Below are 24,878 nucleotides of genomic sequence, written 5' to 3'. Positions count from 1 at the left end.
AGAGACCGAGCAAGAAGCAAATAGTAATACCGAGAATGTGCCTCTAGTAATAAAACGTCAGGAGTGAAACTATATGGAAAAAATGCCTAATCCATAACTGATTCTGGATCTATTTTTTCAAAGATATTTTGGGCATAATTGTTGAAAATATAAACAAAAGAATAGTAAGCAGTAAGAAAACACCGACTTGGTTGAAATAAAGGCACTTTTGGGTTTACATTATCTAGCTGGATGTTTGAAAAGTCACAGATTGAACACCGCCTATTTGTGGATTAGAGATAGAAGTGGAGTTGAGATATTTCGGGTAACAATGCCTTAACAAAGGTTTTCTTCTGTACTTATCCATATTCGATTTGATGACTTGAATACCAGAGATGATAAAAATTGTCAACAATTGTAAGAATGCTCGACGAAGAACCATCGACGAGAAGCTTGAGAGATATCGATAAGCTTGTAAGATGTGCTTTTAAGTCGTATATTCCAAAAAAATATGCCTAAAAATATTTGCATTTGTTGATGCCAAAACAAGATATACTCTAGATTCTCGCCAGCATTGTTCTGGGATTGATAGCATCAATATCTGGTACATCTAAAAACATAATTTGCGATAATTGGTTCACATCTTTTGATCGTGTAACTACTCTTTATGAAAATCACAACATCACATATTTAGGCACAGTCAAAAGAAACAGACTCTAGGGTTTGTGAATATAAGACAACATCCTGTATAGTCTAGTATGTTTGGATTCCAACAAAATGCTACAAAATAGCATAGTGTTATAAGTAAGAAAAAAGTATAAAAATGTCATTCTGGGCTCATGTAGGAAGATCAACAAGAGATATGAGCAAGCCCGAAATTATTATCTTCTATAATTTCACCAAGGATGGAGTGGACAATATGATGAGCTCTGCATCACCTATAATGTGGCTCGGAATACCAAAACATGGTCTATAATAATTTTTTATGCCCTTATGAATATGGTAGGCATTACATATTCTCAAATCATTTAGACCTTGAATAATCGGCAGGGTAATATACTTCAAAGAATATATCTGAAACGATTAGCAGTTGAACTTGTAGACCTGCTAAATGTCGTTCAATGATAGTAATTATTTCATCTGAAATCAATCAAAGGCGTCAAAAAACAGAAAAAACAGAAACACCAGTTACTAGAATTTGTATCATTTGTAAAAAACAATGTTTACAAATAATAGCGTAGGTGTCGAAAACTCCTTTGTGGTACGTTTGTTTTTTATATTATTCAGAAGTAATATTTTTTCTAAATATGAAGCAATAAATAAATTTAAATCAAATTAAGTTCAATGTCAAAACCAATCACCAAAATACCAAAATAATTACAAATTTAGTAAGATTAAGTTCTGGAAATTGGGCCGTCACTTATTTTACGCAAAAGGGCGCCATTTCTGCAGGGTTCAAGAAGAACCAGCACTTAATTCAGAATACCCAAACATTAAAGTTTCGTATCTTTTCCTAAATAAGTCTCACACCATTTTATTGCTGTCAAGCTAAAACGGCATAAACGCCAAAATGGCTTTTTACTTAACTACACCGTTGAACAAGATTTTTAAACCTGCATCCAACAGTTAAAGCGACATAACCGCAATCAATCTATAACCGCTACAATATTGGTTTAAAGTTTGCGCAAATGTGACGCAATAAAAGTTTTTTTTGTTTTATGAAAATCAAATAAATGTCATTTATGCTGTTTTGGCTTGATAGCGTCGATTTATTAGTATATGTATATATATAAATACGAATCAGCTGTTCGATTACCACCGAAAATCATCACGGACTTAGAGACCATTACGAACCTTCACTCATTTTCTGCAAGCAACGCTAAGAAACCTCAACTCTGGAATAATGAAGTATCGTGTTGACCAACATATAGGTCCTCCAAAACATCTATAAAACTGTTGATATATATTGTACAATTTCTGGGTCCAAATATCGAACCATGCAGCACTCCAGACAACACCACGTGAACTATCAAAATTATAAAAGAGCTTAACTTAGCCCTAATCTAAACGAAAAAATACGAAGCGAGAAGTATATTTGCAAACCATATCAAATAAAATTTTTTCAATAGCTGCCAGAGGGTTGGGAGTGTCCTGGGGTCTGGACAGATAAAACATTAACAATGTAACTGTTTCAATAATCTATAGCTAGAACTTTTTCAAATACTTTTGACATATCAAGTAAGGTGCTAATTAATCCAAGATACATATAGATGCATATAAAATTAACTATGGTCTAGATAACGTTTATAAATTCGCTAACATTCATTATTCCTTGGTGCTAAGACAAGATACATACCCTCCAAGAATATAGATTGGATTATTACTAACTATATTAGGCACTATACTTAGAGGAACGTAATAGACAGGTTACGGCAAAATGTTGATTTTGAATATAAAGTTAACAGGAAGAGTAAGACGCTTATGTGATAATTGTAATTTACACTTCATCTAAAGGATTTCTAATCAATTATACGCTTTTTATGTAATACTAAACTTTACGTAACACAGCCAGAGACTCATAAATCAATTCTGTCAACCGTACATCACTATAATAAGTTCTATTACTACTGCATCAACAAACCATGCATCTATTGTAAAGCACCGGCTCATTTTCGTCTAGTTTTCGTGAGTATTCAATAGAGATAAGCTAGTGTTACACAAATGCTTAACGACAGCTATATTGAACCTAGTCAGTCTGCGTACTCATCACGCCTAAAGTTATGCATGCAGGAGGACAAAAAATAAGATTGAACACATATCCTTAGGGTATTCCATGAAGGATAAGCCGGTTAACGATCGATTGCCATTATAAGTTTTATACTATAAAAGTTTTAAAACCAGCCTATTTGATGAACATTACTATAATATGAAAAATGATAAAATTATGCAAATAAAAAATGCCATATTAAGGTTTAATGGTTTATTTAACTGAATGAGTTGTAAACGTCAGTCTTTTAAAGCTGAATTAATTTTTGATGTTAGCCAAATGCAAATAAGATGGCTTTTCTTTTCAACAATTAGTATTTGAACTATTTTGCACGACATTGATTATCTTGAAAAATAACTAAATGTTACCACGTCTGAAACTATAACTTAGTCTATTGAGTACGCTAAAAGAAAATTATCATCTATAATAATAGTAAACAAGATAGAAGAGTACTGAAGAAGGGACAATTTTTCAAGTGAAAGGGTTTCGGGCATTTATTACAGTATATTGAGAATAATCCTACTAGCCTTCGAAGATACATCTTAATATGTAAGGAAGAAATATATAACATATTGACAAGAAATAGGCGTTCTCTTCTTGCAGCGATTTTCAAAGATACAACTCGTATTCATACCAGCTACAACTTGTTCTAACCCGGAGAAGATATATTGAGAGTAAATTTTGTGCATGGCATTACATGAAATTCAACACAATCCTGACTTTTAGTTTTAATCAATAAAAAAATTAATAAAGAAAAAGTTACAATCACCACAACCATCCGATACACCTGCAAAGAACTTTGTGAACGTTTGGATTGGAATATTTGGAAAACAGAAAATCACTCCATATTTTCTGCCAAAAATACTTAATCGTGAAAGTTGCAACACTTTGCCAGTTCTCTTAATGAACATTGCTTTACAACAGCACGCAACAATCTCTTTTTTCAACATGATGGAGTGCTTGCACATGCTACACATTACGAGTAATAATAGTCTAAAACAATTTTTTTAGAAAATGATATTTAAAAAAAAATCTGCGATTCATTGTTGCCTTGATAAAAAAAAATTAAATATAAACACCATTTTTATATGATAATATTTGATAATATTCAGGAAATTAGGTGCTTACTATCAGCAATACACATTTTTTTATGCTGAACAAACGTTTATAAATAAACAAATTTTTTAACTACGGTTGCAAAAATTAAATATTCATATTTGTTTATTATTTAAATTTGACCACAAATTAATTGTTGAATAAGAAATCAATCTTATCAATATCAAAACCAATTTGAATTCTTTCTCAACCGTAACAACGCAATTCAAATTTCAATTTTTCTTTGGAATTCAAAAACAAATCAATACATAAACGGAATAGATGCATTAAAAAAAAATAAATAACTAACAGTAAAGTCTGCGTAACCTTGCCCTGAATACTTAATCCTATTGTAATCTATTGACCTGTTACGACTAAAAAAGAATATCTCTAATCTCAAACACCAATATTAAATAATAATCTTTTGAATACCCCTCCAGGTTAATAAAAAAGAATATGACGTCGTCGTTAAATATTTAGTTAAAATATTTATACGAAAACCATCGTGATATAGTCGCCGTCATCAATTTGTGCTTCTCAAAAATAAAAAAAAAATTACCTCGCAACCACAATGAATAACAAACGACGTTTTCTTAAAAATCCTTACAAAAAAATTCTTTCAAACTAACACTCAGTCACAAAATCACTGTATTAATACTACTATGTATTCGTTGAGTTATTTAAAGCGAGAAACATGTGAGTTAACCAAGTGTTGGTTGAACACTAAACTTGTAAGCGAAAGTTTACCGTAAAACTCAGGAAATCAACTCGTTACTCGTTCTATGTTTTAACTCATTGATTACAAATTTTTAAAGTCCTTTTAAAAGCTATATTTTATCAATTTTTCTTTATCGTTAACTTTGGGTTTAGTCACGAAAATGACTGTGTTTCGTTTTATTTAAACGATTGTTTTGTTTTATTCATGATTTTTAAGTAGCGAAACACGTGGCTTATTCTCGTCGGCCTACGTTACTTCTTCACCGGTTGTAATTTTATTCGTTAGATTTATTGATTTTATTAACGGTATCAAGGTTAAATTAGAGCATTTTACGAGTAGCGTTGATGTAATCGAATCGTGTTTCTAATAAGATAATTATCTTTATAAGTAGGAATGAAATTGTTTGAAGCAATTAAGAACGAGCAATTACCAGAAATAAGAATGAGATCATAAATTAAAACAGTGTGTTAACTTACAGTAAATAAATTGGTTAAGAAGTCGTTATACGAAATTTAAAGTAATTTGATGTTTAGTCGGTTTCCCTATTACTTGTTTGATGGGATCTAAAAAACAGGTAACAATTTTTTTTAAGAAGAGAAAGACAAAAGAAATCGTTGAATATGGAAACGAATGAATCACATTTTTCTCCACAATCTACATTTTAACGGTCCATTTATACAATCAGTGGAAAAACTACATACATATGCAGTTTGGTTACAGGAATTATACCTAGTATTCGTGCGGTTTTAATACGAATTGATAAGCATTATTTTTTGATAAATATGCCTACAATAAATCTTCTACTTTTTTTATATACAATCTATGTACACTGAGAAAAATGGATTGTACTATGCACTAAAAATATACTAAATGATAGCAATGAATTGCTACATGTATAATATTTTTTCTATAATACGATTCGTACAATCTATTTCTCTCAGTGTAAATTATTTTTAGTTTTTATGTCACATATAAAGCTCTATACCGTTTGGAAATTTTTTTTATTTTTTTTGGCCAATACCATGTCACCTGAAGAAGGTTGCAACATGGCATCCGAAACGTCTTTACCATTTCCGGTACTGTTTTGTTTTCCCCAAGTTCATATATATGATATGCACTCTGTGTTTGATGACGTGGCAAGGCAAGAAGTCTGGAAAGCATTAGAGAAGAAAATGACTCCCCCACAACTGATGCAGGCCATCAGATCCATGTTCAAAATGGAAAGACCTCTAGCATAAACGGCATGGAAAAAGATGTTATACAGAGGGACTGCGGTGAAGACATGCGAGAGAAGAACTGAAACTTCTGTGGTGGCATACTCAACCTCAGACCGATCATCTGCCAGGCTCTGATATATGCGATGATGTAGTCCTCATCGCAGACTCGGAGAGGAAATTGCAACAGGTTGTATTGAAGTGGTCAGAAACTCGAAAGGAGAGGGGCATTATGTTGAACAAGATGAAGAGTCATGTTATGGTGGTGACGAGGACAGAGGAATAGGTGGGCAACATCCACATCGAATGTGATGGTCAACTTCTCACCCAGGTCAGCAGCTATCAATATTTGAGCACGACAATCCACCAGCATACACAGCAGTCAGGGGTCTTGCTGGAAAAAGGGAAAATTTTAGAAGATGGATCCGAGGCCATCCTTCAATGAAACGATTTTGACACACTGGGGAAGAGAAAGAAGAGAAGAAGGCAATATTGGAGCAATGGATTCTGTTAATATTAGTTGATGTCTCGCATTGTAAGCACCTGTATCCTAGAATTACTGATCTACAACATATTTCTGTACTCCCATATCCACCTAGAATGTTTGAGAAAATTCTTGCGGTACATATTTGTATGTGCCCGAATTATTTTGACATTCTTCTACGATCAGCTTTTAGCACTGGACTCGATTGCTTTTCTGCACTTTGCCATCTCTGATGAGTCAATAATATTTTAAGAATTGAGGTCTCTTGAATGGTGTTTCTGATTATACTTAGGCGTTTACTTATTCAATAATAAAATGATTATTACAGTTTTGCATAGCATTTTGTATAGTTGTATGGGGGAAAGTACTCGAATGTAGGGTTGCAAACTCTATCTCCACAGAAGTTGGTAATGAACCCGCTTTTTTAAATAATAATCAAAATAATTAGTGTTAATAATAAATTTTCCTCGTACACTACAAAAGTTCCCTATGTCTTAAAATATTTCGATGAAATTTGGTAATATGTCTGTGATCGAATGATTCTTGAACTTGGAGTAGCAAATAGAATCAGATGATGTTGCATTCTTGAATTAAAAGTAGTACGTCTAAAAGAAAACGAGTTTGAAAGATACTCAATAATTTCCAAAGCACACACCGACTTCTCCACCTAATCTTAATGTTAATCTTAACCACAAAACTCAATTCAAGTCAAAATATCCCAATTTAATAATTCAACCCGACTTAAGTTATTCTATTCAACTCAACCTGACCCAAACATACTCAACGCAATTCAACCCAAATCAAGTCCTTCCCTCATCTTATGCAATATAACGCCATATCTACCTATTCTTAACGTTTCCAAAATACATTTCGAAGCTCATTCACAACAAAAATTAATTCAAGTAATAGTTTGCCACTTAAGAATCCAACAAGAAATAATCCACTCTTTTCAACACAACCGAATCCAACCCAACCCAACCTAATCTTTTTTTATTTTTTTTTATAAAGGGAAATAGGAAACCTACTAAACAGACATCCGGCCATTTGTTGTCATACGGCCGAATAAGGTGGGGTTTGCATCTCTCTATTGGAATCGTTGACCTACTAGATCTTTCCCTGTTTCCTCCGGAAACTGCCTATAGACCATTACCTTGGAGTGATTGGCTACTCTTTCTGTTTTCTCTCCTGCTCCTAATTCCTCGCTCTTCACGCTATCGTCGCACCTGGAAGCTTTGCCAGTTATCACAGCAAAATTACTATGTATGCGTTCTCTCCATAGCAAGATCTTTTAGCCAAGCATCCTCATTACAGTATCAATGAGCTTGGGTCGGAAAGTGATCCACCTCACACCAATGTCTAAACAGCCATTTTTGTACATCCGAAATAAATAATGAATAAATCGGGTTATTCTCATATGTCGGTCTAGCTAGACGCCTAGCTACTTGACTACGTGGGTGCTAGTTACCATTGTGCCGCAGACCTTCACGTTCATGTCACGCAGTTTCCCCCTACTTTAAAGTAGCACCACTTCCATCTTGTAGGCCTTCAAAACTCATTGGCTTCAAATTCTGTACCACTCTATTAACGGTAGGTGTCGCTCTATCTGCTAGTTGTGTCGTGTATTTGCCCTTAACCATGATAGCCAGATCGTTCGCCGTCTTCCATCTCTAATCGAACGACTGCATAATAATATATGTTACAGAGTACCGAGCGTAAGAGTTAACTCTGCGTTACTTCACACGTTACTTCATGTGTTATCTCATTTGCTGCCGTTATCAACATGATCTATCATCTCCAATCCTCCAAAGCCACCACTATGTGTTGCCCACTACACCCAATGCTTCTCAATAATTTCTAAAATTGAAACCAACTCCTTCCTCACCCCTTCCCATATATAATCCAACTCTACATCAACCTAATCTAAACTCAATTTATCCTTTTAACACTGTGATAGTGTTTTTGGAAAACAAAGACACAGAATTGCACGACAACCTTATCACATCAAAGAATGATATTGCGTACTTGGCAGACTTGTACAAATTGTTTAATGATATCAACTCCAACTTCATCACCTTGAAATACTTAAACTTGATTAAAACAAAACGATTCCAGGACATTTTAAATTTAGAAATACCAGACTAGGCGTTGAATTCTTTTTCAAATGTTAACACAGCAGGACTAACGTGATTCAAGCCATTCTATTCAACATAAGCCAACCCTACCAACTCTACTCAACTCAATCCTACCAAATAGTACTCAATAATTTCTAAAATCCATCTTCTTCCCCACCTTACCCTATATAATATAATACCATAACGACATAAACTTAATGTTTTCAAAATCCAATTCGAAACCTAAGCACAACTTAACTTAATTTTAGTAATAATCTCCCAACTTAAGACATTTTATTCAACCACACCCATCGCAACCTATAAAAATAGATGGGATTAGGAAAGCTGCAAAACAAGAGCCCGATTTTATCAGCCGAACAGTGTCAAATTCATGTCTTTTCTTTTACAGCTATTTACAGTTTTCAAGTTACTTTGATTTAATCTATTTTAGGGGAAGTTATGGTCCCCTTGTTATTATACCTTTTCCAAGGTGTGGCTATTATCTCTACACTAAAACTAACGCTGTCCGATACATTGATGTCTCGGTGAAGAAAAATGAGAAACGAAAAATCACTAATAGAAACCCTATATAAAACCCAACAATTACATCCCTATAAGGTAGTAATTTTAATTTATATAGAATAACAAAAAATTAGTGAATCGACCAGAATAGTTCGGGATCTTATGTCAGTTCCAGAGAATGTGTTGATCCAATCATATGAAATAGTAACTTATCAAAGGAAACTGACCAAATTATAATAATTCATGCCAACGTACATTTGCTAGATACAGTTTGAAACCACTTATTTGGAATAAGTCATTCAGAAAGTTAATTGTGGTGTGACAGAAACATAATTTGAAATTACAGCTCGTCCGACAAATATACACAAAAATTGAATAGAATTGTTCTAATAATAATCTAATGTCAAATGACTGCATCTGTTCGGTGAGCAGGGTATAGTAATCGCTCAGTAAGACCTTTTTTGCATTTAGTCCAGTTTTTTCATCCTTACAAATTGATCGTTGAACCATGCTTGAAACCAGTAGATTACTCAAAACGACTGTACTTAACACATCTGATGAAAGTCTTAAGCAAAATTTCAACCTCATTTTGTCACGATTAAGTTTATTATCATCTCGATGACATGTAGAAGAAGCAGTTCATCAAATGAAGTCGTTATTGAACTTCTAAAAATCGGAACTTTAGCTTAAACGTGAGATATTAATCGTTGATGAACACTTAAACTAGGTTAAGGATGTTTTTCTTATATTTTTACAGATTAATTAAGAAATTTTTCTTAATGATAATAATAAACTATTAAAGTATATTAGAGGAAAGCAAGATGAATACACAATACATCAATTAATAATCACACGGATTAAAATAATATGTGTTTTGGATACTACATATAAAAAACAACGAAAACAAAAACTAGCAAAACAGAAAAATAATAACAATAATAATATGGAAATAAAAACGCAACGATTGGGATGCAATTGAAAAAGCCGGATAAACAGTATTAGTTTACAGAGTGATATCAAAATCAAATAAAATTTCTACAACATTTAAAAACAAAATTCTTATTTTTATTATGTCAAAAACATTTATAATGATTTTATTCTATATGGATGCTTCATTTGACACCATAATACATTTCAATCACTCTATAAAAGTTAGATTTCTTATTTGAAATGGTTGATTAAACTTTACACTACATTACACTTTTGATATTGACCTAATTGATCGAATAATTGTCTTGTTTGCTGTAGCCATTGTCACATATTAAATTCTATTGACTTACAATGGCATCGTTAAAAATTAAAACAACTTGCGTATAATATTGGATATTTAAATAATTTAAAGGGTTTTCTTAACTATTTATGTTTTTGCGACACACATTTCTCGATCGTTATCATAATTACATCAATAAACCATTATATCCTTGATGATAAATTACTACTTATTAAAAATTAATTTAAAGCTACCGTTATTATACTAAAATGTTTACTGGTTGAGGCTATTTAAAACGAAACAAAGGGTTATTTAAAGCAATAAAATGATTTGTCATGTCGGGAGAACGTGTCAAAAATAAACCAGAAAATGCCGCTTATAAAACGATACATCAGAATGAAATTAATCCCAGTTTTGTCGATTAGCATTGGAAATTGGAGTAGTCAATAAAAAAATAAAAAAAATTCTTATTTACACCGACCTCGGTATTTTATTTTTCAATGGTAACCGTTAGATAAGCTCACAACGGGCTTAATATGTGACATAAATCAATTGGTTTAGGACAGTTGGTTTTGTTATCCGCCGAGTTCGAATTTAATGGTTTCGTTCAATTGACAGAGCCGGGTACGTTACGTTTTCAATTGACGATACTTACAAACAACGCAAGTGTCGTTGATTTCATAACATTTAAAATAAACAATAATAGTCCTTAATTGTTCGTGGAATATGTAGATGTAAGAAAAATTTGCTGGAAAACATCAAAGTTGACGCAAACAAGTAATTGTTGATTGTATTACGAATGCAATGAATACAATGATTAATACAAAGGATTAAATTCAATGTACACCATTAACTAGAATGTGTTTAAATTGAAAATTAGGTGGAATCATAAACACAAGATAAAAATAAAATTCATAGTAGCATTGTTTTATAGTGTGTTATTTTAAGTTCAAATTAACTTATCGGTTATAACATTTTTGGTAGATAAGATTGTAAGCTATAAAATTTCGTAAAAATTTGTGTTTTTAATTTTTACTTCTATAAAGCAATTTAATTTAAGAAATCCCTTGCAATACAAAGAAATTTTCTTTCCAGGTTCATCTCGTTATTTTGTAAAATGTTTATTTTTGTATGTTTTATTACATCATCACAACTAACATTGAAATATTCGGCAAAGCAATCTGTACTACTCTGCTATAATTTTCAAACACCATATTAGTAGAAGGGTTTTTAGAAGAACAAAACTAACCTTATTCAACATTCTTTAACCTGAAACTAATTGACAGTAGCAAACAAAACTGACCCTCAGCCAACTTTTTTTCTTGGGATGATTGACATTTCAAAAAAATACTGACCTCACCCAACATTATTTAACCTGTTACTAATTGACTGTAGCAAACAAAACTGATCTGGCCAAACATTCATTATGGCCAAACATTAAGGCTACTAAACTCAGTAGTGTGAATCCAGAAAGGTTAGTATAATATGTACAAGAAGGAATGCTTGTATTGATTATAAGGGTGTTTCAGCAATAAACACCTTATTATCATTCAAATACGATTATGCTTTATTGCCAAGTGATGTTTTGTCAACTATCATGCCTACTTATCTGGACCTTGTGGCTTTACGCAAAATTATAATGAGAATCTGAACAAGTTAATTCGAAAAATTATTTTAAAAATACTTGCTGATTGCCAAATAGTTAAAATTGCTGAATTAGATAAATAGCCGCATGGACTTTTAAACGAAGAGAATTCACGTATAAAACTTGGCAGAAATAGCTACGAGTACGAGCCGAAAGATGATGAACATATAGCTGAGCAAAAAGCTAGAATTGCGACCTCAGAAGCAAAAATTCGTCTCACAAGGAAAAGTTCTCAACTGTCAAATTCAGAAAAATTTGAAATTTGGTGTAATCATACTCAATGTCTGGCAACATTGCGAATGATAAATCTGAAATCTCCGTATTTCTAAGTTGGCATATCCTAAATTTTGGCTACCCTTTAGGAGTAAATTAGGTGTTTCCAGATTTGTGTTGCACTCTGTATAATGCCAATAAAAGCAGATTTAATTCATGACGGTACAACGTTCAACGTAAACCTGGAAAAAACGGTGGGAAATGCTAACGAGTGCACGCTCACACAGACGGCGTTGACATCGTCGTATGACAGTACTCTGACGAGATGGTAGGAACGTATACAGCACTGATGGGTTCAGCCAAAAGCTATGACCTACAAATAAATGAACACAAAACCTACACCATTCACCTATTCTACCTCATTCATGATCTCGGAAAGAATCTTGCAATCAGCACTGAGAAATGTGAAGTGGTGAGAAACTTACGTGTATCTTGTTTCTAGCGTGAACTCGAAGAATAACAGTAGCGCAGAAATGAGAAAACGCTAGGCAACAAGTGCTATAATGCCTTGCACAGTACGAAAATATAGTGCGGAGACATGAACAATTAGTAGGCAAGACCCCAACCTCCTGCTCATCTTCGAGGAGAAAATCCTTCGCACAATTTTCAAAGGGATGTTTGAGAACGGAACATGGCAACCCAGATACAACTTTGAATTATACAAAATATTAAGAAAATACGAGGAACCAGATGGCATGACTAGAATTAAGATCGTGCTTTTGCAATGGGACCGTGTGGAGTGACCACCAAATACATATACCGAGGGAGATTATGCATGCTCAACCATAAGAAAGAGAGATCAAAGAGGACCCGGCCAAGGTCGGACAAGTTTAAATATATAAACACTATATGCTCCTTTAAAAAGTGTTACACCTCAAAATTTTTGAAAAGACTTCTTTTTTTGAGGCTCCGGACATTGCAGCTACAATACGTTGTCTTTCGTTACATACAGCGGTCACTTTTTTTTGAGTGGTTTCTGAAAACAGAGTTTCACCGATGAACTCTCTCCAAAGTTTTTAATAAAAACTTTAGTAGTCATAGCCTACCCTAGACATGTATACACAGTATGCAAAATCATAAAAGAGCTACTCTAACCATACCATATACAACATAACAATTTCTGTTGCTGTATGATTTTCTACAACGACCTTTACTCATTGGGTTATGAATGGACATTTCGAAAACCTAACATTTTCAAATTACATTTTATGGACGCATCTAACTTCTCGAGAAGCTACATAATACAGAATTACAATGAACATTTGGTCCGTATTTTTAGCCACTAGTGCGTAGAAAGTTATAAAAATTTAATTAAAAACGCTTAAATAATAATTTTCCAAATCGGTAAATTGATCGAGCAAGTAATCATATATGAGAGCTCCTCGATTACCCGATTTAAACCCTATCGATTTTCCTATTTGGAGGTACCTAAAAACATTGGTGCATGCATACTAAATGAAGATGTAGTTACACATTATTATGTTAAAGTTTTCTTTAGAAATACAAAATCCGTTTTTAATATTCCTTTAAAATTTGATGAAATTAATTTCTTTTGCAACAAACGTTAGGAGAAAAGATGAAATTTTATATAAAGCAAAAAAATGTCATTTTTTGAATATTACTTCAAGTCTTTCACGGAAATTATCACTGACACGTCGTAGTATCGCTGGTGTTATTGCACCAATTTCATCTTGAATCCGCACTTTTAAATCTTGTATTGTTGCCGGGCGTACCTCATACACCTTAGACTTGTGATATCAAGGAGGATGAGCGATCGGTGGGGCCAATGAATATTCCCATTTTTACTGATGAGGTGTAGTCAATGTAGTCACCTTAGCTGTGTGACAAGTTGCTCTATCTGGTTGGAAATGAGTATTCGAATGTAGGTGTAAATCATTATGTAAAATTCTTATTACTGGTCAAGTTGAAAGTCCTAGAGCAATGCTATGACGCCCTGCAGATCATGAGGACCTTTTGCAATTGCTACTCGTACAGTCTCTATATTCTCGGGAGTCCTAACAGTTCTTACACTACCGCCTTTTTTTGTTTGGCCCACTGTTTTTAAGTTAAGAGTCCAAACAGAAATGGCAGTAATTAAAATGTCGGCGAAATTCGCGTTGTTCTTGCACATAACTTTTTTCTAAAAAAGCAGTAACAGCAAAATCATGTTGTTCACTAGTCCAATTAATCATGTTAACTTAACTATCAAGTGTATTGAATATGATAATTATTGCCAACTAACTAAACTTTTTGGAGATAATGAAAAATAATGCACTATTTGAAAGCATGATTCTATCTCTATCTAAAACCGGGTTTTCGTCTGCCGATAAGTTGATACTAATTGTAAGATCAATAAAAAATGAACAACACCGCTCTGTACTTAAAAGAGCTCAAATTTACCAAACTTCAAGCCCGCTTTAGTCAAAAACTACAAAATTCACACGTTTTATCCACTTTTAAACCTTGTTCGAGTCGATATCTTTCTTATATGACCAGGAGAAAACTGTAGAACCATATCTATCATATCGAAAATTTTCTGCTCTTTCTAATTGTGAATAACACGATCGCGCGTTTGCATAAACACGTTTTTGGCCAAAAACTACTGACGTTGCGGATTTTTCTGTTTTAGTTAAGTCCCATTTATGACTGCACAGGGAAACGCACCATTTATCGTATTGAAGAAATTGAAAAAAATTTTGATTTATTGTAAATTAATGTTTATTGGCTGTAATAATAATTGGCAACAACACTTGCATATTAAGGTAACAAAACCAACCTTAAGTAACTGTTACTAGTAACTCAGTAACTCTTACTTAAGTAGTGAGTAACAACTACACATTTGAGTCAATATCACTTTTGTTATGTCAGTACAAAACATGTAGTCTTGTATAACATTATAGGTTCCTTTTATAAAATTGGTTGTGTTATAAAAAGTGATTTTAATATCACCTTTTCGGCACCAACCAAATGGAATCCTGGTACGGCAATGTTAAATGGAGCTGCCTCTACCTTTAAATTATAGCAACAACAAGGCTCCTGTATGAGCTATACTTGAAGACATATAAACCTGCAGTACATAGTGACAAAAACTAAACAAAAAAACGAACAAGGCACCTTGAGTATTAAGCCTATGGTCTCTTACGATTTATTTTATAGATATTTTAAATCAAACTTCAAAAGCTATTCTTTTGGCCACCCTAGAAGTAACACGTGTCAAACTTGTGATACACTAGAAAATAAGATTAAACATAAGGAGTGAACCGACGATCAAAATGCCAAGTTTTTTATGATAACCTAAAAATTAAGCGGACTTTGGCGAGAAATTATCGTATAGTTGACACACTTTCGTTTGATTTTCAATAGAATGCTCCACTGCCTAAAGTTCCTACCGGCGATGCGTTCTACTTAAGACAACTCTAGATGTTTAATTTCTGCATATATTCAGGGAAGTTTGGAAAGTCATATTTTTGTGTGTATCATGAAGCTCAAGGTAAAAAAACACCAAATGAATCAATAAGTTTTTTCATCACTTTATTACAAACATACTGGATAAAAATGTTGAAACACTGTATTTATTTTCCGACAGTTGTGATGCGCAAAATAAAAACTTTTCTCTTGTTTGTTATTTATTCATTTGGTGTTCATTATTTATTCATTGGTCTAATTTGGCAGAATGAAAAAATAGCTCATCGTCTTCCTGAGCCTGGCCACAGTTTTCTGTCTGGTGAAAACAACGTCTAATAAGGAAAAGGAGAAATTTGCTATATCAAAACTCAGAGTAATATCTTACAGCAGTGAACCAAAAAGAAGCCAATGTTCAATATCTGCTAGTGTGCTGATTCTTAAGGATTTCCAAATAGCAAGAACTAATGGACACGTCCCTTTAGAACCTTCAGCAGCTGCATATTCTACACCAATGCCATTAAAATTTCAAAAATTAAACAATAGTATGTACCCGAAAATGATTTATTTCCAGATCTTTATGATAGTGTGGTGGAAAATCACGATGACATTGATATGACTGACGATGACGCAAATGAATTACTGTTTAAATAAATTATTTGTTTTGTAAATGTGTATCAACATCTATAAAATACTAACAAAGTAGTTTTTTTTAATACAATATTAATGGTAAACAAATTTTTGAAAGTTTAATTCTGCTAAAAATGATTATAATCCGTGTGAAACTTTGATTATACCTAATAGAAAAAAAACTAATTGCAAAAGACTTATTGTTGTGAAATAGAGCTGACTCGTTGTTGCTGCAAGGTCTTCAATTTTAAATAGTGCGATTTGACTGGAGTACCTGTATATCATTTAAAATAAATATGATAAGTCTATCTCAAATCTAATTCTCAAACAAACCCATCAAAACAACATATTTTAAAATGTACAAAAATAACTGATTAACCTTAACCTTTTAGTTATAAATAATTCTTAAAATCTGAGGAAGTAAAAGAAGGCAAAAAATAATAAACATCCTTATTAAGTTACATAACCATTAACGATCGATATTTGCCTTTGCTTTCTCGAAGGATCCATTATCCGGTTGGTCTCCGAAATGTCTACGGTTGCGTAACGTTTCTCTCACATGACTCTGAGTAATCCACAGTCACGTGCTTTAGACGTCGTGTATGGGCATGGGCATGGTAATGGTAGTGCGTTCCCCCCTTTATAGTTATCCTAGTTTCTTGTATCGTTCAAGGAAAACCCCTTTATAACTAAATTATTACTTTTCGATGATATCAATCAAAAAGTAGTAAATGTGAAAGTCAATTTTTGCCTTTTTTGACGTTCAATAATTATTAAAATCACGTGACTTAATACAATGACGTCATAAAATTTTTTTTAATACGAATAAATCTTTTTGATCTTTTACATTTCTACATAGTCATTTTATTGTTTTATGAGGTTTCGGTATCAGCAGAAATTATTTTTGAGGAATTTCGACGATTTGCCGACCTACGAACATCATAAATCAAGACCACAAATACGTTTTGCGTAATTTACGGTCAATACCTCATTCTTAATTCGCAAACGAACTAAAATTAGAACGATATTTATTTACGACCGATCATAAAAGTTTTTTCCTTTCACTTTTTTTTTGTGTCTAAATTTGATAAAATCTGAATGGAAAATAACAAAATTATTTACGAATTAATTTATAAAAAGTGACTGAAATCACTTTTGGGTACTTAAATAAAATAATAATTATTATATTTTTTGATGGTAATGATATATTTTTGATTCACCCTGTAGATTTCGTAATAATGATATTGAGATGGTGCCAATGTTTATCAATATACCGGGCTATAAAAAAGAATAGTAATAAACCCGGCAAAACGAATGGTAATCAAATTAAACAACATAAAAATTTATAAATGGATTTTTCTTTTTATCTATTCATCTTTGTTCTTGCTTAATTTTCATTCCAACATAAAAAAAAATCTTTTGACATACCTTTGAAATGAGCACGTGTTGAAAGAGTAATGTCTGTAGGTATTTCCGTTAAATAAAAAGCACGTGGAGTGGAGACACGTCAATCACAGAGGATTTAACACACCGCACTGTTCTTCAATAGACCAAAGTAACGAACAAAGCACGCGTCTGCAGAAAAATAAGGTGTAAACAAAACTCCTTCTGTAATTTAAAAGAAATTCACAAACGTAAACATAAACACCGTTTACGGGTAATGTTTAGATTTTTAACTTTAAAAGTGTACGAGTATCGCCATCTGGCAAACATAAAGAAGAACTGGTTATAAAAAGAAACTTTTCACAGTTCTAGTGTTTGTACGTTTTGTTGTATTATGGGGTGTTTAATAAGTTGCCTATATTAAATCAATTTCGAAATGAGATGTAGAAATGTCACGTTATGTATAATCTCAACGATAATATAATGCAGGAATTCTGTGATCTGTTACTCATAGCGGATTACTCAATTTGTACCATAATTATAAAACTGAATTAATAAAATCTCTAACATTTAATTACAAACAAAAAACTTTGAATATGATTCTGTGTTAATAGATTATAAATAGAATAGAAATTTAGGATTTGGATGATTCTATACCAGTAGCTGGATTGGAAATCTCTGGTGCGATAAGCACAACGCCAACTAGCAATGGATGTTCAGCTTGGCCTATCTCCTTTGCGTTTGCATATAGGGAAAATGGCCAGAACTACCATTTATAGATTTAAGCAATATGTTCAAAACTGCTCCGACATGTCCTACGAATGGGCTGCAGAAAACACTATGAGCACTGATATTTTGCTATCAATGCCGTCAGATTTGACCCAGTGATTAACGCTCGATACCAGATTGTACTGCCTGAACGGCAGTCCTAGATCGAAAACGAAATTTCTCTGGTTCAGGCAGATATTTTCATGTTCGCAGATGGATCAAAAACGCCGGAAGGGGTCGAGGCAGGAGTATACTGCCAGACACATCGGATTAAGTAAGTTTACAGCCTGGGTAAGTACTGTACTGAATTCTACACGGAAGTATTTGCTATTGACATGGGTGCTAGAATGAAGAACATGACAGTACGATTTCGGACAGTCAAGCCGCTTTCCAGACGGGTCTGGTGTCGGCTCTGGTTAATGACTGTAAAAGAACTTTAAACATACTTAGTTGTGACAACAGAGTTTCTTTGATCTGGGTCCCAGGTCACTCTGGGCAGCGCTACAGCGTTTGTGGGGCCAGTGCCAGCAGTTGGTATATCATTTGCGATGGCCAAATCAGGTCTCCTGGAATGAGACACGCTAAGTTGTTTATCAACATCACCACTGTCAAACCCGGCAATATTTTAGGACTTGTTCGTAGCAGAATTAAAGTTCTAATGGGTGTCTTTACTGGGCACTGCCGATTAAAGACACACCTCGACTTGTTGGGCTTAGCCGACGATGTTGAATGCCGACTATGTGCGGAGGACGAGGAAACGGTTGAGCATGTTTTAGCCCTGCTGTTAATCGTATCAGATTCTCCATTTTTCGGTCGCAGTTTATCTCCCCAAAGGATCTGAATGACTTTTCACTGAGCAATGCATTAATGTTCGTTAAGAGCATTGGACTGCACGGTGAAATTTGATAATGTTATATATTGGTGTACAATATATCATTGAGGTCGAGGTGCAAGGTTGGTTGGTCCCCCTACCCGATATATAATTTATGTAATGTAATGAGTGAGACTGTCAATCAAGATAAATTCAAAAAAAAATAGGTTACAGATAGTTTTATAAGTAGTCCGGGATTGAAACAGGGAGACAGTCTTGCATCATCAGTATTCAATCTGGTCTTGGAATATGTCATGAGGCAGTGTGATATACGCCGATGACATTGTATTTATATCTCTATCCCTGATAGGAATAAAGGAAGTCTAGATATAAGGAGATTAAATTGGTGGCTAGGACTTTAGGTTTGCAGGTCAATGTAAACAGAACCAAGATAATGGTCCAATCATGTAGACATCAAATGCAATTATTAGGTATAGAAGAGGATTCCATACAATTGGTTGACGAGTCATATATTCATTTATTTCACATTATTCTTCATTATGCTTCGTATTACGCCATCCTAGGTTTATGTCGACCTTCCCCTCTTCCTCCGCTTTTGCGTTATTGCTTGACAAACTTATTTCCCCTGTCTCGTTATTTACATCCTTTCTTAAATCGACGTTCCTGATCTTATCTATAGCCAAGTCTTCCATTCAAACGTAAGTATTGGTCTACATTCTAATTTGTATGTATTTAGCATTGTTTCCTTCAATATCTCTTTTTTGTTAATAAACAGATTGTTCATATCACAATAAAGTTAATAAATAATAAAGCTTATTATCTTCTATGTTATAATCATCACATCGTCCAACCTGGAATTTCTTTGTTCCAATTTTGCACATTCCATATTGCGCTTCATCTGGTGTTTGTTCTACTGTTGGTATAGTAATAATAATAATAATCATTATTCGATGCAAATACATAAGAAATTACAACGTCATCTAATTAGAATGTGGTATTGACGTACAAAACAAAAACAAGAAAAGAAAAGAAAACAGAATAATGCATTCTATACATCTTTCGAGAAATTCATTTATCCTGTATATTGGGTTTTGCGCTAGGTAATTCTTAACGAACGAGTTCATTTTTCTAGAAGGCAATTGTCTAACTGACTGTGGTAAGTGATTGTAGAATTTTGTGCCCCAATATTCGGAGTTATTTTGAGTCTTTACTAGACGGTCTCCCCGTCTTGTCGGATAATTGTAGATATCTAAATTCTTCGTGAGGTTGATCCATTTCTTCTTAGTTGCTTTAATACAGCTGAATATGTACACAGACGGTATGATGAGAATTTTGTGTATTGCAAAATATTCTCAACAAGTATCTCTACTCTTTAAATTGAGAAGTCATTTAGCTTCTTGGCAGTATTATCTAGATGGGTGTACCATTTGAATTCCTCGTTTACCTAAGAATTTTAGGGATTTATTTTCGGTATTGCCATGTCCGTTGTTGAAGGTAATGCATTGCGTCTTTTCTTCGTTTACCGTTAAACCATTATCATTAAAGCATTCTTTTGCAGCGTGCATGGATTTGCTGAAGTTAATTTGAACATCTTTTATTGATTCGCCCATTGAAACGATAGTTGTGTCGTCTGCATAGAGGCAAAAGTCTCCCTGTGGTATAATGCCTGGAATGTCATTTATGTATATGATAAATAGCAAAGGACCCTGAGGAACACCCACTGAGACCTCTGCAGCACTAGATCTTCTTCCATTCACCACCACGATTTGCATTATTAGTATTAGCATTCAAGTATTTCTTCAGAATGTCGTGTGCAACACCCTGAATACCGTAGTAATAATCTAGGAGTAGGGTATGGTTTACATTATCAAGCGCTTTTGATAGATCAACTCCTACCAACTCTACAAAATTTCTTTTATCTATTGCTACCAGTATTTTGTTTACGGTATCTTGTATAGCTGTGTCTACAAATTTTTCTTTACAGTAGCAGTGTTGATATTTAGTGAAATACTTTCTCTTTTCAAAAAAGTAGAAATTCTATCTGCTATTACGCATTCGAAGACTTTCGAAGTTACTGGGAGAATAGAAATGGGCCTGTAGTTGTCTGGCTTTTCTACATTCCCTTTTTTGTGGATGGGAATGATTTTTGCTAACTTCAATTCGTTTGGAAATATTCCATGTTTAAGGCACATGTTAATAAGATACACTAATTGTGCAGATAAACCTTCTATAGTTCTTTTCAAAAAAGCAACAGACATTCCATAAATGTCCTCAGTTATTTTTGATTTAAAACTTTTCACTATTGTTTTGACTTTTGTAGTATCAGTCGGTCTTAGAAAACAGGAACTTTTGTTGCATATTTGTAATCCATTCATATAGTCGTTTCCTTTGTGGATATTAACTTTGCTCCCATTTTTCTGCAGATAGTTGCTGGATCCTTAGCCGTGATGGTTGTATTGCAGTACTTCTACCTCTTTTTATTTCCTTATTTATTATTTGCCATACTTTTTTTTTGTCCGATTAATAATTTATATATATATAATATAGTATAATTAGTATAACTTGTTTCTCAATGATTTATTCTAGTATTTTCATGGTAGTGCTTAGATGTGTTATACCTACTATACTTAGTGTATAGTTGTTACAGTCCTATTTATCTTTCTTCTGAATTCTTGGAAATCTCTTGGAATATTTTCTTCTTGCCAAACTTTAGTCAGTATATCTAATAATACCTTCTTCTCCAGCGGTCCCTAATATTTTATCATTTCTCACATTAGTCTATATGTTGCTATATCATTTTTTTAGTTTTCTTTATAACACAACGCAATTCTTCCATTGCTAGTTTTCCTGTTTCTATTTTGACCTTTATCAGTTGATCTACTTTGTATTTTTTTTGCTTGGTTGATTGATGCTGAGTTTTGTAATACAAATGGATTGCATTTGCTACGAGTTTCCAACTGATTCTATTTCCTGGTAAATATGCTTGTTAATACAGAGTTTAAAACTGATAGTATTTCCCGGTAATCATAAGTCTTTAGTAAGCAAGAAAGCATGGCATTATTGATTATCCCAACATTATCCTCGATTATCATGACCGAATAGACAACCAACCAAACATAACAATATTTACGTTGGTACTGTTACAATTCTAAAATGCATTTCACACAAATTGATTTAATTATTTTAATGTTATTATGCACTATTTAGTCGATTTAATTAATTGCGCTATTGTATTTTAATTAACAAATTGTATAATAACAAATAAAAAGTAGAGTTCATGAAACCGTTTTTTAACCGTCAAAATTACTGTTGGTAGACATACATTTCAAAAAAGATTGTCAGTTTTGTCGGTTTGGTTAAAACTACCAAGAAAATGTCTAAAAAGGGAAGTAGTATTAAGAAAAAATGCGCCATACCTCATGATATAAAGAATATCCAAGAATTGATTAAAAAAATTTGGGAGGATTATCCTTATAAAGAACACAGTCTCATAAACCTAACCTCTGATTTTGTTGTGGAATTTTATTCCATGTATTTAAATAAGTTCTACGATGTAATCAATTTTAGTAAGGTCTCATCAGGATTCAACGATACAGAAAATAACCTGCAAATGGATTTTATGAGTACTTGTCCAAAAAATGATAAGAAAGAAATTTTTATTTTCGCTCAATTAAATCGTATTCTACATGAAATAAACATTACTTATTTTTCAATAACTGATTTATATGCACCACAGAATCGAACAAGAACTACAATTAAAATTTTACTTAATCTTTTATTGTATATGATTAATATACAACCTGAAAGTGTTAAACATTACAAAGATCAACTCAAACAGTTTGAGACATGTTTGGAATCTCAAAACGTACAGAATCAATTAATGGAGGAACTTTATAATTACAACGATGAAAATGGGAAAATGTTGGATGATTTAGAGTGTGAAGAAGTTATCACGACTAAACGATTAGCTCAGTTGAAAGACACCAAAGAAATTGAAAAAGAAAATAAAATTAAAGAAGAAAAAATAGCTTCTTTACAAAAACAGATAATGCAAGTTGATGAAAACAATGCTGTGTTGCAAGAAAATATTATTAATAAAGATACTTTTGATATAAAAATCAAAGATATTGAATTTATAAAGAATACATTATTAGAAAAAGATGTTAAAATATTTGAGCAATCTGATCTAATTATGGAAAAATCTAAAGATTTAACCCATTTGAAACATATTTTAACTTTATTGGATACAATCGATACAAATCCACTTCATGCATTTAAAGAATTCAAAGAAAAGGAAGAATTAATTGAAAGGGAAAATGTAATAAAAAATAATTTAAGTGAAAATGTTCAAAAATTAAAAGAAGAAAATAAGAAACATAAAGTTAATATTGAACAATTAAAAAATGAAATAAAACAGGAAGGGAAGAAATTTAAAAAAACTTGTAATGATTTAAATGAGAAGATGGAAGAATTGGAAAACGATATCCAAAAACTTGTCGAGATGTATAATAAATTAGAATTGGTTGAGAAAGAATTACAAAATAAGGAAAGATTGTTGAGTAATAAATGTGACCAGGTTGAGGCTGATATAGAAGCGGATTTTATGAATTTTAAACAAAGTTATCAATCAATATGTACCAAATATCAAAGTTTAAAAACAATTACAATTTCTGAACATAGAAAATATCGTTATTTAACATCAAATTAATGAGTTAAATGTCTCAGTTTATAAAATTAGGTTCACCTGCAAATTTGTAAAAATTTATATTTGCTTTATAATAAAGATTAATTTGTTTATAAAAATATTTTAGTTATTGTTAGACACTGCTACCTTTATCTCAGCTATTGCTGAGTAAGAGTGGTAGTTTGCAGTTTTCAAAATAATATAAGCAAATTTCTACTGATGTACAGTAGCGGACGATTTCCTTTCCCTGTTCCAGCAGGAAAAAGAGGTTGACCTCAGTTTAAGTGAGCTATAGAGTGTTTCCTAATATATGCGCAGGACTTCAGGATGTGATCTTGTCCAAAAATTTGAACAAAATTTCTATCAACTTACTCTCTAAAATGCACCATTTTCGAGATACAAGGTGTTGAAATTCATAAAAAAATTCGTTTTTTGCGAATATCTCCCGAACCGTTTATCGTACAGAAAACTGCTGTTGTAAGCATTTTCTACTCATAATAAGCTAAGTTTTGTGCAACAAAAAGTTTTTTTAAAGTCATTATTGGTGAAGATTTTGAAGACCACTGGAAAAAGTACGGTTTTGAGACGCCCATTTAAACCGCCAATGTTTTTTACACAAAAAAGGTACTGAAGGTCATTAGCTCTAAAGTTGACCGTTTTCGAGAAAAATCAACTTGTATCACGTCTGTTAATGTCGTTCCCGGCCTGTGCTCTGACCATCTGGGTCTTGTGATCTGCATTAATACAACCACTCGAATACCTAAAGTAGCTCCTACCTTAATCAAAAACTATAAGCTTTGTAATATGGAAAGAGCGAACGTACGAATAAAGCAATATGTAAAATCTAACCCTGTTATTACACCCGAGTCGATCGTAACCTCTAACAAACGCTTGCTAAATTTAGTGGATGAAGCGAGCCCCTCCATTATCAAGAAACATTACAATTTCCCTCTGCCACCATTTATTCTCCATTTAATCAAGGAAAAGCGACGACTCTACCGCGATTTTAGATCCTATGAGGAGCCTGCTCTGAAAAGAAGGTTCAACGAGCTTAATAAAAATTTCCAAAAGCCAAAGGCTTGTGATAAAATCAACAGAAGCAAGGGTAAAAACTACTGGCAAGAACACCAGAAACCCAGGAGCTTATTGGCCCTACGGATG

General features: G+C 33.0%; 2 protein-coding genes across 3 annotated transcripts in view; one reads left to right on the top strand and one right to left on the bottom strand.

The window, feature by feature from the left end:
• The window catches only part of LOC111417618 (Anion exchanger 2), a 101,820-nt gene extending 84,083 nt beyond the window's left edge, over positions 1-17,737 (bottom strand). The window contains exon 1 of one of the 2 annotated variants that reach the window (XM_023049952.2): positions 17,479-17,737. The gene's annotated coding sequence lies outside the window, so the exon portion shown is untranslated. Of the gene's footprint in view, positions 1-4,400; positions 4,558-17,478 lie in introns of those variants that run through there. The other variant, XM_023049953.2, reaches the window with a different exon arrangement.
• Positions 17,738-22,406: 4,669 nt separating this feature from the next.
• Positions 22,407-23,741, top strand: LOC139429633 (repetitive organellar protein-like). Its single transcript, XM_071195595.1, has one exon. It carries the CDS (start codon positions 22,407-22,409, stop codon positions 23,739-23,741), a length of 1,335 nt encoding a protein of 444 aa, XP_071051696.1.
• The last annotated feature ends 1,137 nt before the right edge of the window (positions 23,742-24,878 follow it).

Source organism: Onthophagus taurus, chromosome 1 (genome assembly GCF_036711975.1).
Source record: "Onthophagus taurus isolate NC chromosome 1, IU_Otau_3.0, whole genome shotgun sequence".
Taxonomy (NCBI): domain Eukaryota; kingdom Metazoa; phylum Arthropoda; class Insecta; order Coleoptera; family Scarabaeidae; genus Onthophagus; species Onthophagus taurus.
This window is presented reverse-complemented; position numbering and strand designations above follow the sequence as displayed.